This window comes from Mauremys mutica, chromosome 12, assembly GCF_020497125.1.
Source record: "Mauremys mutica isolate MM-2020 ecotype Southern chromosome 12, ASM2049712v1, whole genome shotgun sequence".
In the NCBI taxonomy this organism is placed as follows: Eukaryota; Metazoa; Chordata; order Testudines; family Geoemydidae; genus Mauremys; species Mauremys mutica.
The window spans coordinates 61,364,421-61,383,392 of record NC_059083.1 but is presented as its reverse complement, the minus strand read 5'-3'; the positions used below and the strand labels follow the sequence as shown (position 1 = coordinate 61,383,392).

The window sequence follows — 18,972 nt, the reverse complement described above, 5'->3', positions numbered from 1 at the left end:
TTACCCTTTTATAGCCCATTTCCTCTTAGGATCTGTCGCGGATCCACAGGATCCAGTCTCTGCCCCAGTCTGGAACCAGTCCCTTGGGCATGTCCCTGTTAGTGTGCCAGGCTCCACACAGTTCCACAGGGCGAGACCACTCCAAAACTGGATCTTCGGGTGCCAGCCTTCCCTGTCAGTATCCATGGCTCCCTGCAGGGAGTCCAGCCAGGCCAGACTCCTGTGGGAGGCTTGGGGCACGTCCACACTTAAAATGCTGCATCGGTGCAGCTGTGCTGTGGCAGCGCTTTAACAGAGCCGCTCTAAGCCGCTTTCCCATTGGCGTAGTTAATCCTCCTCCCTGAGAGGCCACAGCTGTGTCAACGGGAGACGCTCTCCCGAACACACAGCGCTGTCGACCCGGGGGTTAGGTTGGTATAACTGTGTCACTTGGGGGGTGGATTTTTCACACCCGTGAGCGCTGTATTTATACCGGTACAGGTCTCTAGTGTAACCAGACCTCGTCAGAGTGCAGTGCTCTCAGGGTGTATTTGCACTGACGCCAGGCAGCCTTTTCAAAACAAGGTAACGATTAGTCTCCGGGTTACAGAATCTGGAAGTCCTTTGGTTCGCACAGACCAGCACAGGTTAGGACCTAGTCCACACTAGCTAGGAATCATCTCCCCTCCTTTCTCTGTCCCAGGTAAGAGTCCTGTGTCTGTGGGTATGTCTACATAGCAATTAACACCCCCCCCCCCCCCCCCCCGCCAGCCTGGGTCAGCTGACTAGGGCTCTGAGGATGTAAAATTGCAATGTAGACATATGGGCTCAGGCTATACCGCAGTTTTACAGCCCCGCAGCCCAACCCTGCAAGCCCGAGTTAGCTGGCCAAGGCCACCTTGGGTGTTTAACGGCTGTGTAGACATACCCTCTGAGAGCCGAGCTAGCCACCTCACTCCTTTCCCGTTTGTTCTCCAGCTCAGGGCCTTTGCTCTGCTTCCCTGCAGGGAAGGTAGGGGGGAAAGCTCCTTTCTCTCAGGTGTTAGTCACAAGGTGTGGATGTCCTGGCCATTGGGGTTTCCATTGTCTCTTCCGGATCCTCCATGCACTTGTATAGCCTTTACTCAGTGTGTTAAGGACTCTGGTCTCCAGCCAGGCAGCTGTGTGAGCCCCACACCTTGTCCCTTCCCTTTACACTCACTGCACAGCAATACAAAGCCCATTGGTAAACTGAGGCATGCACAGGAATTATAAAAATATTGCCAAAATTCCAACATTTATCACAGGCTCTCAAAGCACTTTTTGAGCATTTTTCCATGCCTCAGAACCTGCCTATGAAGTGGGTTCCAGTAAGTGTTACCCCATCTGTTTTTCAGATGGGGAAACTGAGGCACAGACAGGTTACGTGACTTGCCGAACGTCACACAGGAAGTCAATGGCAGAGCCAGACATTGAACCCAAGTTCTAGGCTAGTGTTCTAACCACTGGACCAGTTCTATATTTTAGTCTGTGTGCCTTCCCCATGCCACCTAGGACCAAATCCAAACCAAAAGGGAGTGCTGTAGGCAAAGGGAAATGGTTCTCCCTTCTCATTGTAAACAGTTCCTGAGGTTTGCTGAGAGGGGAGGCAGCTGTTTACAGCCAGCAGATACAGCCCGTGGAACACGGCCCATTTTTACACGTAAAAAACTGAAGCTCTCTCATCCTATAATCTTCAGCCAGTGTCAATACATCCAGTTCAGATTGACTCTAGGGCCCTGATCCAGGTCGCATTGAAGTTCATGCAGAGACTCTTAGACTTGAAGAGGGAGCTGGATGCTAAATGAACATGCTTCACACACAAATTGTTTCTCATCACAACCAAAAATAGAGAAATTCTTGGCAGAGTCCAAATCCTCCTTAGAGGCTGTTAGATCTTTGGGAATCTTGCAGGCTAATCTGGCATTTAAAGGCCAAATTCTGTTCTCAGTTACACCCATATAATGTTGGATTAAGTCCATAGAAGTCTGTGGTGTTAACTGGCTTTATGCTGGCACTGGTGAGAGCAGAGTTTGGCCCTAATAGGGTAGGGGCTGGGATTTCTGTACCTTTCAAGAGCTGCATGCAGTTTTGCAGAGAAAATAATGAAAGCCCCCATCCAATTTGTCCAAAGATTTAATTTTCTTCTTCGGTGACTGTCCCAAGAGAGAATGAGGAACAGTGCATCCACTCTCTTCCTTAATGTAATATCTAGTACCTCCCTTCCAACATGCACCTGTGCACACCGTACCTACCTCCTGAGTATAATATCTTGAACCTCCCTTCCAACACACACGCACCATCCCCAGCCAGGACCCCATCTCTGTACTGTAGCTGCACAACAATGCATTTTCCATGAATCGTTTGTAGAGCGATGATCCATGGGCTTATGCAGAGCAGCCTATCCTCAAACTATCCTCCCAACCCTCTGCTTCCACCCAGAGGCTCAAAGTGAACTCTTTCCATTAAATCCCGTAGGCCTGCTGGTGTCTCTGGAGTTGCAGCACTTTCCCTAATGTCCGAGAGGCAAAGAATATTACTATTTTGCAAGATTTTGATCGCTCTGCCTCACTGCATGTTTTCCTAGAGCCACTAAGCTTCATTTGCAAAAGCTCTTGTTTTACTTACATTTAGTAAATTATCTTGCTGAGTGTTCAGATAACGTTTTCAGTGTGTCCAAGCCGGGGCCTCACGTGCCAATCTTCAGCTTGAATCTCAGCCAGTTAGGTTCCCAGCAAGATATTGGTAGAAACAGAAGGCTTCATAGCCTCATCTGCCTCTCCTGGGGAATGAAGAGCATAAGCTGTAACCCAATGTATTACATTAGGCAGATATCAGAGGGGTAGCCGTGTTAGTCTGTATCCACAAAAACAACAAGGAGTCCGGTGGCACCTTAAAGACTAACAGATTTATTTGGGCTTGGGGTTTTTTACCCATGAAAGTTTATGCCAAAATAAATCTGTTAGTCTTTAAGGTGCCACCAGACTCCTCATTGTTTTTATTAGGCAGATGTTCATGTTAATAATAAGTTAATCTATATGCAGATGTGAGGCTGTCTGTTAAATTAAGGTGGTGTAGTGGAAGACACGCACACAGAGGCCGTGTGTGTGTGTGTTTGTATGTACTGTTAATATACATGTTACTAAATAAACCACAGCCTTAAATTGCTTTTACTTTAAATACTCTGACTTTTCTGTCTTTCATGCTTTTTTCTCTCCTCTCCCTCTGTATTAACCCTGATATTTACCCAGACAACTGTGAAGTTAAGTTTTTGCACTGATTTTATCTTGTTTTTTTAAATTTCATAATAAACACTGATACATTTCTGGGAAATTTGAAACCAAATGCAAACTGAAAGTGAAGGGTCTTGTCTCTATGGTAACGGGAGCCCTATCTGGATCTGAGATAGATAGCAAATGTTGCCCTGGAGTTGCTTATGGGGGACCCAGGGATGCGATTCAAACTCTCTGGGACTGCTGTTAGTTTGTCGAGGTTCCCTTCATTTCCAGCTGGCATAACCTTTTGGATCAGAGGAATATTTAAAGTCATTGTGTCATTTGTCAGGTGTTTGCGCCCATTGTCCCCCTTCCAGTAGTATCTGCTTCAAATGCAAACACCAGCGTCTGTGTGGAAATTCGCACACCAGTGAGATGATAGAGGTGTTGTCCTGGAATAGAAGAGCAGAGAGTAAGCACTGGCAACTTCTCCCAGTCTTTTACCTGATCTCGCTACACAGTTATGTCACCGTGGTCTCTCCTCTGCCTCTCTCATCTCAGCTGTTCCGGAATCTGGGCAGTCATGCTGTCTTTTGGATGAGATGTAATATAGAGGTTGTCACCTCTTATGGTCATTTAGATTCATAGACTAAACCATCTAGTCTGGCCTCCTGGATCGCACAAGGCGAAGAGTCCAATAACGTGTGTCTGACCAGAGCATCCGCTCTGGATGCGAAGACTCCAGGAGATGGAGATTCCACCACTTTCCTTGACAGTTTGTTCCAAAGGTTAATCACCCTTTATTAAGAGCCCAAACAGTAACAGGGATTCCTCATGTCATGGCCAAATTCTGTTTCGGAGACCTACATTCTGATTATCTAAACTTCCCTCTCCTGTCCGAAGTGATACAATAGGGATTCTGTGGTGTTACACAGCTGCAGGGCTCTACTCCAGAAGTGGCTGCATTTCCATGGGTGCCAAATAATTCCTCTCTGTACAGCCTGTATTAGTGTTTTGGATTAAACCCTATATAGGATTAAAATACTATATAAATATCCGATATAAATTGCATGGAATGTTCTATCCAATCCCTGAACACTTATTTCCTATATTATTAAAAGGTTGCATTAATTTTTGTGAATGGACTGAACAGTACAATCTGTGAATGACTGTGCATCAATAAATACCCCCGTAGGAAGTAAATGTGTAACCAGGAGCAGCAGCAGTGAGCCCTGGAGGCAGTACATTGTGTGAGTCACTGGATGGAACGTGCATTTGGATCATGCCCGGGTGGCGGTTGTACAAAGAGAGTGGAATTTCCCTGGAATAGGCCTTTAATAATTGGGGCATCATGACAAGTCAGATCTGAGCGCTTGCAGCTACTGTAGGGGCAATGCCTTTGCCGCAAGATTTCAGACTTGACTGTGCGTCCTGGTAATTTTAGGCATTCCTAGCATGTCCGTTCCTCTGCCTAGTGCAGGCTACAGTAAGGAATTATTTCCTTTAGAAGCTCCTCTTTCCTCTTAATCTGGCAGGACTTTATCTTCCATATGAAATTCTCTCTCCTTCTTAAAATTTCTTTGCACAAAAAAAAAAAACAACCCACCCCGCTCTTGGTGCCTGTTACGGCACTGATGCTGCACCATGTATCTCGTAAGGAACAACGGGATATCTGGCTTCATTAGGTCTTGTGCAGCCTCTTTCTTTGAAGTGGGGAGCTGTGCTCAGGGTCACAGCGGCAGGCTCCAAGGGTCAGTGTTCCGTCGGTGGGGAAGGGACAGCTGCCCTTGGATTGTTTTTCACAGCTGGCGCGCTGGCGGCTGTTGCTGTGTTGTCCCTTTGATGTGCTGCCAACTCTGTCCATCCGTCCGCAGGTGGAGAAGCGGTTGGAGCTGGTGAAGCAGGTCTCCCACAGCACTCACAAGAAACTGACAGCCTGTCTGCAGGGGCAGCAAGGCGTGGATGCCGACAAGCGCTCAGTAAGTGGCTGTGTTAAGAATTTGGGCTGCAAGCAGCCAGATGTTAAGCACAGGATGTGTCAGGGCTCAGGCTTGAGAGGGAGTCTGTAGAAAACTGAAGAGTCGTCTTAATGTGTGTGTAAATGAATCAATCCTCCATAGATTTCTATGACCTTAAGTTGACGGAGGGAGGGCACAGCGTGTGTGTGAATGTATCTGGCCCATAGGGTGTGTGTGTATTAAATCATTCGGCTGGGTGTGAATCCCCGCCGAGCTCTGCCTGAGTGTCAAGCTGCCGCGCTCTGGTGTGTGATTGCAGACTGACTTCATCTTTGCTTTCTCTTCACTGGCGTCAGAGACACAGGCCAGAGGGGGTGGGAGGTGAAGCAGAAGTGAAATGCCATCAGCAGAGCTTCCTCCTGTCAAACGTCACCGGGACTAGCCTGTTCTCCTCCATTGCCTGCTCTCTGCCAAACCTGGGTGTGTTTGGGGCAGGATGAGGCCTCGGGAGCTTTGCCTACAGCTCTCTCGCCTTCCTGTGGGGGGCACCTCCCTCCCATGGCAACTGTGTGACCAGGGGCAGCCACCTCCCTGCAGAGCGTGGGGTCGGGGTCAGATTTAGGTACTGAACCAGAGCCTGTTGGGTAATGCATTGGCAGCGTTAGTGCTCCCCGTGGGGCTGGGTGGTAGGGATGGGCCTGGACCATGAACTTCAGTCCCAGCTCACACTCCCCAGGGTGCCTTTGCATATGTCTTTGCTGCACCGTTTAACATGTGAGCAGCTGTCTTGTCCTGCAGCCTTCAGGCTGCAGGGACTCCTCACTGGCCCGCCAGCCAGACCAAGGCAGGGGGCTGAGAGACCCTTTCACCAGGAATGGGCATGCACCCGCAACCCAATCCTGGTCTATGTAGCCCAGCCCCTCCCCGCCCCACCGTTAGAATTGAATCTCGGATTGGAGGCCACATGAGAATCCTGCTCTCATTCATGCCCAGCATGTTTCCTTTGCAGAAAAAGTTACCTTTGACGACGCTGGCCCAGTGCTTAATGGAAGGCTCCGCCATTTTAGGGGACGACTCTCTACTGGGGTAAGAAGCTCTAAGGAGACTGTGGTCCCCCATGCTCCGGGTCCTGCCTGACTACTTGCCTCATGGCTGACAGCCTTGCAAAGTGGGTGTGAAATGCTAGCAAAGCAGGCTGGCTCCCCAGGCTTCTCCTGGCTGCAGTGCGGGGGTTGGCGAGTGGTGGGCGAGCAGCACCCCCATGGGCTGCTTCTGCTCACTTGAGGGGGGTGGGGCAGAGGGACACAGTCTCTGGCTAGGCTGTGCCCCCCTCCTGCAGGCTCCGAAGGGGAGCCGTACCTGCACAGGGAGACTAGAGTCCCAGAAACCTGCAGGCTATGGCCCTTCCTGCTCCCACCCTCCGGACCTGCCCCCTGACAGGTCATGGTACACCCTTGGGTGTCTCTACTACCTTCCTAGAGGGCATGGTGCCTCCTGTCCAGTCTCTCTACCCCCAGTAACACGGTGTCCTCCACTCCCCCAACCTCCAGGGACGTCTGTCGAGGGACTTTTAACCATCTCCACAGAAGACTATGAATGACACCCCTATTGGGTATTGCTGCCCTTCACCCCCTGCCCTGGAGCTGGCTGAGGGGTGTGGCACAAGGCCTTGCTCTCATCCTGCCATGCCTTTGTCTGCAGGCCGGTGCATTCATGCAGAAAATGTCAGCTAGCGCTCTTGCGTCCAGTCCCATTCCTGTGGTGCACAAGCCGCCAAGTTGCACTTTTTAATGTCTCAGCCACACACGGCTCGTGTGAGCACACGCGGGATGGGGCTGGGGTGGCGCTGGAGCTGGGTTTTCATGCAGCGTGTCCCGTCACTTTCCTTTCGTAGGAAGATGCTCAAACTGTGCGGCGAGGCGGAGGATAAACTAGCCCAGGAGCTCATCCATTTCGAGCTGGAAGTAGAACGGGATGTGATCGACCCTCTGTTTCTGCTAGCCGAGGTAAGGGGGATCGAGGCGCTGAGAGCCAGCAGCAGGGCTGGCAAGGTGTGCGACACTGAGCCCTCTGGCCGGTGCATGGAGCAGTGGTGATGAGCTCTGCAGAGTGCAGTCACTCCCCTTCAGCGGAGCCTTTCAGGGTGGGGTTCCACACGCTCAGTGTGCGAGGGGAACCCCGTAGAAAGGAGATGGGAGCGGGTGCTGGAGAGCCATTTCTGTTCTATCAAGCTCAGTGGTTCTCTTCTCTGCTCTCTGCCTGCTGTGATGCCTGGCGGCGCTGGTGCAAGGATGCAGAATGGTGTGAGCGTGTGAGCCTCTGTCCCCCCGGAATCCCGAAGGAATGTCTGACTGAAGAGGGAGCTGGGAGAAGCTTGCACTGCCTCTGCCAGGGCTTGTGGGTGGTGGAGCAGATATAACGCTGGAGACAGGCTCCTGGTGGGCAGCCCTGGTTGCCCAAGTCCTCACCTTGGCCTGATCCTGCAAACGGTTGCTCACGTGAGTGCAGGCTTCCAGGATTGGGCCCCAGAGATCAGTGTTCACTGGTCTGTGCCTTTATCCATGGCCCACGGCCAGCAGGGGCACTGCACGGTCCCTGCACTGCCACCCCATGTGCCCTGCCCTTCCCCCTGCAGGAACCCTCCCTGGGGGCCGGGGGAAAGGAGCCTCTCCAGTCTGTCAGTCATTGGCCCCGCAGTGCAGGCTGCCAGGAAACGCCCCCTGCAGTGATGTCTCTGTGATGGGGTCCTGCAGCCAGACGAGCAGCTCGCCTCACAAACCACCAGACAGATACCCCAGAGCTAACGACATTTGGGGTCGGAGCCAAACCCAGGGAAGCCAGTGGGAGTCTTTCCACTGACTTCTGTGGGCTCTGGATCAGGCCCTCGGTCTCATCAGGCACTTGGGGCCAGATCTGGGCTGGTGACCACGTGGTGAGTCGCCATATCCCAGTACCAGTCCTCAGGGGCTTTCCCAGGTTTTGTGTTCACAGCTGGGAAGATGCCCAGTGTTCGGTCCCAGAGCTTGTCTGCACTCACAAGCTGTGCTGCTTCATATAATGAAATGTATAATGAAAGCCATGCATCCCCCCCAGCATGGGCACAGCTATACTGGTACAAAGGGGCTTTGTATGGGGATAGCTCTTGCTGTACCAGAAGGGGAATAACCTGTACCCGTATAAGGCACCTTTTATACCCGTATAACTGCATCCACACTAGGTGTTACACTGGTGTAGCTATTTTGGTTTAAAAAATAATCACCCCCCTCCCCCAACCAGAATAGTTTTACAGGTACAAACACTTTGGCCTTGAGGACGGAGGATGAGATTTTGACGTTCTCTTTCCATTGCAATGAATAATAGAGTCTGACCATTTCCATGGGTGTTTCTCCCGCAGTGCTTTCCCACTGCCGATCACCAGCACAGGCGTTTGTCCTGATTCTCAGTTTATCTCAATGCACTTTGAGTGCTGTACAAATAATGAATAACAAGGTCAACTTTAATATTAAGGTTCCCTTTATAAATAGTTTCTGAAGAATTAATACATGATTAATGAATGTTTTATGCATGTTACGGATGTGAGTAGTATATGTAAGAGATGGTTAGAAGCACAGCAGTACAAGATGTTATAGGCAGTTATAAGCAATGCTTATAAGCAGTCTGTTGACTCCCTGGACTCTATAACAGTTGATTAACTATTTATTAAACCTCTATTAATTATTAATCATTTATAACCTATTTATAAATGGAACCTTAATACAAAGTGTGATCATTAATAACAATTATTATATGTTCTAAGGAGATGCTGTCAAAATAAAAATCACTTCTCTATATTTCTAACAGAGATCTTACCCATGTTGCTGAGAGCACCAGAGCCTGTAAACATTAATGAAAGAAGTTAGATCTGTTTTATATTTTGCCATTTGTCCTGTGTTACTTGTTTTGTGCTTCGGTCAGCTTGGCCACATTCATTTTATTGCTAGTCAATTTTACTTTGTGTTTCTCTGGCCCTTGCAGGTGACTGTTGTGTTTGGATTTCCAAAGCTGCAGGGAAAAAACGTGTTTTCATTGACTTTTTTCCTTAATTTCACGGAAAATTTTCTCCTATTGAGTCTGGCAAAACCTATTGAGCTCAGTTCTGATCTCATCTCCACCTGCATAAATATGGACAACGCCAGTGAAGTCCGTAGTGATATGAGAGCAGAATCAGGCTCTGTTTATATATTTATTTTCTTCATTAAAATGCCTCAGCTTTGGACTTAAACTAAGGCATTGTCCAAATACAAAAGTTGGACTACTTTAACTGCACTGGTATTGTTAAAAAGGTACAAACCACTCTCCCCCCATGGTGTGGATGCAGTTACACCACTATTGATGTGCTTGTAGCAGTGTAGCTGTTCACATGGGGAAGGGGCGTGAGCTGTGCTGGTCTAAAGCTCTCTATACTGGTAGAACTGTGTCCACACTAGGGGCTATACTAGCATGATCACTATTTCAGTGAAAAATTTCACCCTGACCTGACATAGTTACACTGTGCATGTAGAGCAGGTCTACGTTGAGAGTATCCTCTTAAAAACAAGAAGCCTGGTTCACATTTCCAGTCAGGCCCCTTTGCACCACTCTGGCAGCGTAGAGGAGCCTTAAAGTGGGGGTGAACTACAGTTGCATCCACTTTCAGGGCCTTTCACCTTGCTACAGCAGTGTAAAGGTTCTTGCTCTGCCTGAGAATCTGGCCCAAGACCCACCGGGACACCTCTCTCCAATTCCAGTTCAAATCCACGGGTGGTTTTTGATACTATCAGATGCATAGCATGTTCAGTGTTTGGTTTCTTAGTAAAGGTTGAGGGGACGTGATCTCCAGGGCCTGCATTTGCCCTGCTGTGGTTGGACTGCATCAGGCAGCTGTTACTTGGTTTGCCCTTGTGGCCGGTTCCTATTAGCAATGTAGGTTTTTTTTCTTCTCTTTTTGTGTGGATGTTTTTGGCAAAGGGCTGTTGCAGACCATGTCAGCCAGGGCTAAGTCCCTGGCTAATGGGGAGGGGCAGACGGTAAGAACCCCTTACTGTTTTTTTTTAACATAAGAACGGCCACACTGGGTCAGATCAATGGTCCCTCTAGCCCAGTATCCTGTCTTCTGACAAGTATCAGAGGGGTAGCCGTGTTAGTCTGGTTCTGTAAAAGCAGCAAAGAATCCTGTGGCACCTTATAGACTAACAGACGTTTTGCAGCATGAGCTTTCGTGGGTGAATCACGAAAGCTCATGCTGCAAAATGTCTGTTAGTCTATAAGGTGCCACAGGATTCTTTGCTGTCTTCTGACAGTGGCCGATGCCCGGTGCTTCAGAGGAATGGACAAAACAGGTCTTGTCAAGTGATCCATCCCTTGTCGCCCATTCCCAGCTTCTGGCAAACAGAGGCTAGGGACACCATCCCTGCCCATCCTGGCTAATAGCCATTGATGGACCTGTCCTCCATGAACTTATCTAGTTCTTGTTTTTACCCTGTTATAGTCTTGGCCTTCACAACATCCTCTGGCAGAGTTCCACAGGTTGACTGTGCGTTGTGTGAAGAAATACTTCCTTTTGTTTGTTTTAAACCTGATGCCTATTGATTTCATTTGTTGACCACCAGTTCTTGTGTTATGAAAAGGAGTAAATAACACTTACTTGTTTACTTTCTCCACATCAGTCATGATTTTATAGACCTCTATCATATCCCCCCTTAGCTGTCTCATTTCCATGTTGAAAAGTCCTAATCTTATTAATCTCTCCTCATATGCACAGACACCGACTTTCCAAAGTGCTGGGAGGTGCTTGACCCCCGGCTCTGCCCCCACTCCACACCTTCTCCCAAGCCCCACCCTGGCTCTTCCCACCCTGTTCCACCCCCTTCCCCAAGCACTGCTCCCCCGACCCTCCTGCACTGATCCATGGGAGGCACTGGGGAGGGTGAGTGGGGGCTGGTAGGGAGGCTGCCAGTGGGTGCTCGGCACCCACCATTTTTTTCCCCTGTGGATGCTCCAGCCCCGGAACAGCCACGAATGTTCATATGGAAGCTGTTCCATACCCCTAATCATATTTGTTGCCCTTTTCTGAACATTTTCCAAGTCCAATATATCTTTTTTGAGATGGGGCGACCGCATCTGCATGCAGTATTCAAGATGTGGGTGTACCATGGATTTATATAGAAGCAATATGATATTTTCTGTCTTATCTATCCCTTTCCTAATGATTCCCAACATTCTGTTCACTTTTTTTCTCTGCCACTCATTAGGATTCTTCTTTGTGTCCTAGGCTGGGATTCCCAGCTAGTGGTGCACATTCTCCCAAGGACTTTATGACGAGCGATCTAGGCTCCTCATCTCCACCTTGAAGCCCAATCCTACCAGCCCAGCATATGCAGAACTCTTGCTGGCTTCAATGGGCATCCCACGCATGGAATGAATTATAGATCAGACCCAGAACAACAAACCTTTGTGCTGGGTCTCTGTGTGCTGACACTGCCCATCTCGCCTTCCTGGTCTGCAAAGGCACTTGTGCTGTTCTAGGCAGCCTTAGATCACGGTTATGGGAGCGGAGGGCTGCAAGTTGCCTTAGTTTTATTTGTAATTGTTAATTCAGGGCATTTTTGCAAGTGCTCCCCTGTGCTCTTCCAGGGTGCCTGGGCTGCTCAGGGAAATGCGGCTGCTTTGCAGCTCCTGCACGCCAGGCAGACAGACGCGTGCACAGTGCCCCAGATTCTACAGTGCATCTGAGCTGTTCTTCCTGCAAGGATTCTGCATCCCAAAGAGCCATTCCAACAAACGAACAGTGAATAGAGCATAAAACTGTTTTACTCTGATTTCGTTGTCTCTCTTTTCCGAGTGGGGGTGGGCCCCAATGGCAGAGCCTCCCATGAGCATGCCAGTCTCGCTGTGACTGGCGGCCGGCCCGCATTGGGGTCAGTGTGTGCCCAGTCGAATGGGAGACACTGAGCAGTGGCTGGGCAGCAAAGGTCTTCACTTGTAGACAGGTGCAGTCACTCAAGAGGTTGGGAGCTCCTGTCCTGGGCAGGTGACAGCGGCAGCCTGCGCTCCATCTGTGCTGTTTTGTTTCCTTGCTGCAGGTGGAAATCCCAAATATCCAAAAACAGAGGAAGCATTTAGCAAAATTAGTCCTGGACATGGATTCCTCACGGACAAGGTAGGAAGCATCGTCTCGGTCGGTCTCCCTCCAGCTGGCTTCGCTACCCAGCCGGTTTTCCTCTTTCAATGAGTTTGGGGAAATGATCTTCGAAGCAACTTCTGTAGTTTTTAAGAAATGTTCCCGAGTGAATTACAGCTGATTTCAAAGCCGTGGATTGACCGCTCCGGAGGGGGAAGTGCTTTGTTTGTCCAGACAGCATGGATAGTTTAGGCAGCAGTGGTGCACATTTCTTCCACGCAGGTGCCCCGATTGGTGCCGTGCCTATCGGCGGATTTGGAAAGGTGACAGAGGACTGAGAGTCTCACCACCTGATTCCATCTAGGCCTCCAGAGCTAAATAAAACAACCAGGATGCATTGACTGGTCAGTTCTGTGCCGTTAAATCTATCAGAGCCAGCCTGAATCCGTCCCATTAGCCCAGCTCAGCTTTTACCACACAGAGTATTTTTGATTTTCTGTCTAAAGAAGCCCACGGGCGAGTACGGTGTGGGGGACTCCGCTTTACTTAGGACCAGTTAGTATTGATTTTCCATCATGATCACTCTATTGAGGAGTTTATTTTCATGTATCTATTTACTTAAGCTCAATTTGTAGACCGGTTGAGAAGGTTGCTTTGGAGTCTTCATTAGCATTGGGTGTGTTCACATGCATCATTCCAATGCACTAGCCGTGCCCAGCTGTCCTGCCACCACCGTGTGTTATAACCTCTAGGAGTACCTGGCAGGGGCTGTCGATCTGTCCCGGTGAATGACAGGCGCAGTCAATAGGTCCATGTCAGGCCACCAGCAAATGCCCTGGAGTCAGGTTAAGAAATGAGCCAGCATTTCAGCTTCCATCTGAAAAATATGCAGATTCCTTTCCTTGCAAGTGCTCTCCAAAATGGGATTATTTGTTTGTTGCATAAGTCTGGTTCTTCTCCATTTTGGTGAAGCCTTGCATGGGCGGGCAGGGATTCGTCGCAAAATAGACTCCCACCGCTTTATTGGAGCATTGCTAAGATGTAGCTAGCACAGCCAGAGGTGTGGATGGGCCAGCATGTTCTGTCAGAAACCCAGCTCTCCCGGTGGTTGTAATATGAGCAGAAACACATTTTGCCTGAGTCTGGGAGTTTTCTGGAGGTGATTTTTTTTTCAACACTTTTTAAATAAAAAGAGAGCAGGGTGATGAGAAATTTGACGTGGCTGGATTTTAAAAGGATGCTAACCACATAAAAATCCTATTTAAAAAAAATTCCTCCAGTATGTTATTTGCAAATGCCTTCCATGATTAAGAATGGAATATTTTTTAACAAAATGTAGTTTATTGTTCCCCTTTTATGCCAGTTATTATTTGTCGTCGCCCTGCTGAGAGGTGTGCTAAGCGCATCGCAAAGCCAATAGAAAGGCTTGCTCCCTACCCCAGCTTTCAGTGACCCTGATCAGGTCACTTTCTGTTTGCCGTCCGTCAGACAAGCAGGCTGGTGAGGAGGTTTTGTTCAGGGGGCTACAGGAAAATGTGAAAACTGTTTTTTAAAAAACATCCTCTTTTCCAAAACAGGCTCTTTCTCTTCAGACGCAGGTCTGGAACCTCCCACCCCAGCCTATCGTAGTTTTATTTTTATTTCCAACTAGATTTTTTTAAACATGCTGGAATAGTCCAGAGCTTCCCCGGAACCTGCACCAGGTCTAGGACAAACTAGGACAATCACAAACCTCCCCACCTTAAGCTCGAAATGCCCGGTGCACTTCTGCTTGCCTTCTGCAATGTAAAGACAGAGCAGTGTGTGTACATATAAACAGGCAAACCCCAGAACAAGACCGTACCACAACCAAGCCCCCAATTCTCCTGCGGGGGGGGAGGATGAGAGAGAGAACGAGCCACATGTGACAGACGTTAGTCACGTCACTTAATGTACCACAGGAAGGTGCTCAGCTGCTAAGATGATGAGGGTGTTGGAAGAACCTGAACAGTATAGAAATACAGTAACTCCTGGCTTAACATTGTAGTTATGTTCCTGAAAAATGCTACTTCGAGTGAAACGATGTTAAGCGAATTCAGGGTGGGACATTTCCTTGCTGATAAATGATGAACTAGCACTCGGCTGAGCCCTCAGGAGTTCATAGAATCATAGAATTCAAGATCAGAAGGGACCATTATGATCATCTAGTCTGACCTCCTGCAAGATGCAGGCCACATAAGCCGATCCACCCACTCCTTAAGCAAGCGACCCCTGCCCCATGCTTCGGAGGAAGGCGAAAAACCTCCAGGGCCACTGCCAATCTACACTGGAGGAAAATTCCTTCCCGACCCCAAATATGGCGGTCAGCTGAACCCCGAGCATGCGGGCAAGACTCTCCAGCCATACCCTCTGGAAAGAGGCTAACAATATCCTATCATTGACCCATTGTACTAATTACCAGTGTGGCACTTAATTGACCTATTGACTAAGCCCGTTATCCTATCATACCATCTCCTCCATAAACTTATCTAGCTTAATCTTAAAGTCATGGAGGTCCTTCGCCCCCACTGTTTCCTTCGGTAGTCTGTTCCAGAATTGCACTCCTCTGATGGTTAGAAACCTTCGTCTAATTTCAAGCCTAAATTTCCTGACTGACAATTTATATCCATTTGTCCTCGTGTCCACATTAGCACTGAGCTGAAATAATTCCTCTCCTTCCCTGGTATTTATCCCTCTGATATATTTAAAGAGTGCAATCATATCTCCTCTTATCCTTCTTTTGGTTAGGGAAAACAAACCGAGCTCCTCAAGTCTCCTTTCATACGACAGGCTTTCCATTCCTCGGATCATTCTAGTGGCCCTTCTTTGTACCCGTTCCAGTTTGAATTCATCCTTCTTAAACATGGGAGACCAAAACTGCACACACTACTCCAAATGAGGTCTCACCAATGCCTTATATAACGGGACTAGCACCTCCTTATCCCTACTAGAAATACCTCGCCTAATGCATCCCAAGACCGCATTAGCTTTTTTAACAGCCACATCACATTGCCTACTCATAGTCATCCTACGATCAACCAGGACTCCTAGGTCCTTCTCCTCCTCCGTTACTTCCAACTGGTGTGTCCCCAGCTTATAACTAAAGTTCTTGTTAGTCATCCCTAAATGCATAACCTTACACTTCTCACTATTGAATTTCATCCTGTTACTAATACTCCAGTTTACAAGGTCATCCAAATCTCCCTGGAGGATATCCCGATCCTTTTCCGAATTTGCAATACATCCCAACTTGGTGTCATCCGCAAACTTTATCAGCCCACTCCTACTCTTGGTTCCCAGGTCAGCGATAAATAGATTGAATAAAATCGGACCCAAAACCGAACCTTGAGGAACTCCACTGGTAACCCCCCTCCAACCCGACAGTTCCCCCTTCAATACGACCCCCTGCAGTCTCCCCTTTAACCAGCTCCTTATCCACCTCTGGATTTTCATTTCGATCCCCATCTTTTCCAATTTAACCAGTAATTCCTCGTGTGGTACCGTATCAAACGCCTTACTGAAATCAAGATATATTAGATCCACCGCATTTCCCTTATCTAAAAAATCTGTTACTTTCTCAAAGAAGGAGATCAGGTTGGTTTGGCACGATCTACCTTTTGTAAATCCATGCTGTAATTTGTCCCAGTTGCCATCGGCCTCAAGCTCCGTAACCACTCTCTCCTTTAAAATTTTTTCCATGACTTTGCATACTACAGATGTTAAACTAACAGGCCTGTAGTTACCCGGATCACTTTTTTTCCCCTTTTTGAATATAGGAACTATATTAGCTAATCTCCAGTCAAACGGTACAACCCCCGAGTTTAGAGATTTATTAAAAATCATCGCTAACGGGCTTGCAATTTCACTCGCCAATTCCCTTAATATTCTAGGATGAAGATTATCCGGGCCCCCCGATTTACTTCCGTTTAGCTGTTCAAGTTTGGCTTCTACCTCAGATACCGTAATGTCTACCCCCATATCTTCATTCCCATCAGTCCCTCTATCACTATTCCTTAGCCTTTCATTAGCCTCATTAAAGACCGAGGCAAAATATTCGTTCAGATATTGTGCCATTCCAAGATAATCCCTAATCTCCACTCCGTTTAAAGTTTTAAGTGGTCCCACTTCTTCCTTCTTGGTTTTCTTCCTATTTATATGGCTAAAAAACCTTTTGCTATTGGTTTTAATCCCCTTCGCTAGGTCCATCTCCACCCGGCTCTTTGCCTTTCTCACTGCTTCCCTACACCCTCTGACCTCAATAAGGTAGGTTGCTTTGCTGATCCCTCCCATTTTCCACTCCTTGTACGCTTTCTGTTTTTTCTTAATCACCCCTCTAAGACGCTTGCTCATCCAGCTCGGTCTAAAACTGCTACCTACGAAACGTTTTCCCTTTCTCGGGATACATGCCTCTGAGAACTCCTGCAACTTCAACCTGAAGTAACCCCAGGCATCATCTGCCTTTAGATCCCTAAATATGTTAGTCCAATCCACTTCCCTAACTAGTCGCCTTAATTTAGTAAAGTTAGCCCTTTTGAAATTGTATACCTTAGTCTCAGATGCAATTTTGATTATCCTCCCATTTATTTTGAACGAATTAGCTCATGATCACTCGAGCCAAGGTTGTCCCCTACAACTATTTCCGTTGTTGTTAATGTAGCCTCACACTCTACAAGGCAGCACAAATGGAGAAAGGGGAGACAGCATGGCAGAGAGAGACAGAGACACACACCGTGTGTGTGTGTGAGAGAGAGAGAGAAGCGCATTGCCCCTTTAAGTACACTGACCCCACTCTAAGTACATTGCCTTTTTAAGTAGATCAGCCTGTTGAGACAGCAGCTGCTGCCTGCACGCTCCCTCCGTTCTGAGCCCTCTCATGTCCCCGTTCCCCCCTCCCCGCCCCGCTCTGTGGAGATGGGGTAAAGGAGCAGGGGGTGGGGGATACCCTGTCATTAGGCCTCCCCCCCTCCCCCCCGCACAGCAAGCAGGAGGCTCCCGGAGGCAGCTCCAAGGCAGAGGGCAGGAGCAGCACATGGCAGTGGCGGGAGGGACAGCTGAACTGCCGGCAATTGATAACCTGCTGGGCAGCTGCAGCACAGGGAACTTAGGGGAGCGGGGAGCTGATAGGGGGGCTGCGGGTGCACCCTGATTCCAAGCTCCCACCAGCTAGCTGCAACGGGCTGCTCTTCCTGCAAGCAGTGGACAAAGCAGGCGGCTGCCAAACAACATTATAAGGGATCATTGCACAACTTTGAACAAGCATATTCTCTAATTGATCAGCAACGTAACAACGGCATTAAGTGAGGAGTTACTGTAGGGTGAGAGGCTGCATACAGCCTCTCTCTCCATAGACAGACAACTTCGGAGACCTTGTCCCAAGCGTAGCCTGCCAGTACATCTCCCATTCTGTTCTTCTGCCTGTCGATGGGGAAATTCTGGCCTGCCAGAGCTCTGTCTTTGCAAATATCTCTTGATGATGCTCCTTTTGCATCCTTGGCCATGTAGATGGTGGCTCAGATTGCAACTCGTCGGAGGGGTGCGGGGCTGTTAGCCAGACATCGATCTGAGGTAAAATAATAGAATGGCTGATACGGGACTTGATTAATTAAGAATTGAAAGAAATGAATATAATTAATGCCGATCAATGTAGGCTTATGGAAAATGGATCTTGTCAAACTAACTTCAGAGCATTTTTGGATAAGATTACAAGTTGGATTGATAGAATCTTAACCTTAACTATCACCTTTATCACAAATATTTTTAGTAAAAGTCAGGGGCAGGTCACAGGCAATAAACAAAAATTCACAGAAGCCCGCAACCTCTCCCTGCCTTTTACTAAAAATACCCTGCGGGGGGAGGGGGGCTGATCCAACCCCTGCTGCTGTTTCAGCCCCCGGGGTGGTTGTTCTGGTGGCTCCACGGCCAACCTCCAGCCAGCTGCTCTCGCCCCGCAGCTGCTCCTGCGGCACGGGCTGACCCAACCCCAGCTTCTGCTTAAGCCCTGGGGCTGCTGCTTTGATGGGCCCAGGGTTGACAGTTGCTCCAGCCGTGCTGCTGCAGAAGAAGTCCCAGAAAGTCTCAGGATCCGTGACCTCCATGACGGAATCAAATCCTTAGTAAGAGTGTTGATACTTAGGACTAGTCCACCTTTAAAATTTTGATCAGCACAGCTGTGTTGCTGGCATGCCGTAGCTATGCCGACGTAAGCTCGGGTGTAGATGCGCTGGATCAATGGAAGAATGCTTCTGTCAACCTAGCTGCTACTGCTCAGAGAGGTGGGTTACCTACAGCGAGAAAAAAAGCCCTTCTGTAACTGTAGACACATCTACGCTACAGTGCAACAGCAGCGTAACGACAACGCCGTAGCTGTGCCACTGTAGCGCCCATATGTAGACACGGCCCCAGACTTCTGTGGGGCATTTGATGTGGTACTGCTTGACATTTTGATTAAGAAGCTAGCATGTGCATGGCGCACGATAAATGGATTAAAAACTGGTTAACTGATAAGTCTCAACGTGTAACTGTAAATGGGGAATCGTCATCAAGTGACTCCGTTTCTACTGGAGTCCCACAAGGCTCAGTTCTTGGCCTTGCGCTATTTAATATTTTTATTAATGACCTGGAGGAAAACCTAAAATCGGTCATGATA

General features: G+C 48.5%; 1 protein-coding gene across 11 annotated transcripts in view; it reads left to right on the top strand.

Annotated features, from left to right (window-relative positions):
- Positions 1 to 18,972, top strand: part of ARHGAP44 (Rho GTPase activating protein 44) — a 157,949-nt gene that overhangs the window by 86,447 nt on the left and 52,530 nt on the right. For all 11 annotated transcript variants that reach the window (XM_044982407.1, XM_044982411.1, XM_044982409.1 and 8 more), the window contains exons 3-6: positions 5,087 to 5,191; positions 6,180 to 6,256; positions 7,065 to 7,176; positions 12,271 to 12,347. In XM_044982407.1, the coding sequence (XP_044838342.1) occupies positions 5,087 to 5,191; positions 6,180 to 6,256; positions 7,065 to 7,176; positions 12,271 to 12,347 (371 nt within the window). The remainder of the gene's footprint in view (positions 1 to 5,086; positions 5,192 to 6,179; positions 6,257 to 7,064; positions 7,177 to 12,270; positions 12,348 to 18,972) is intronic.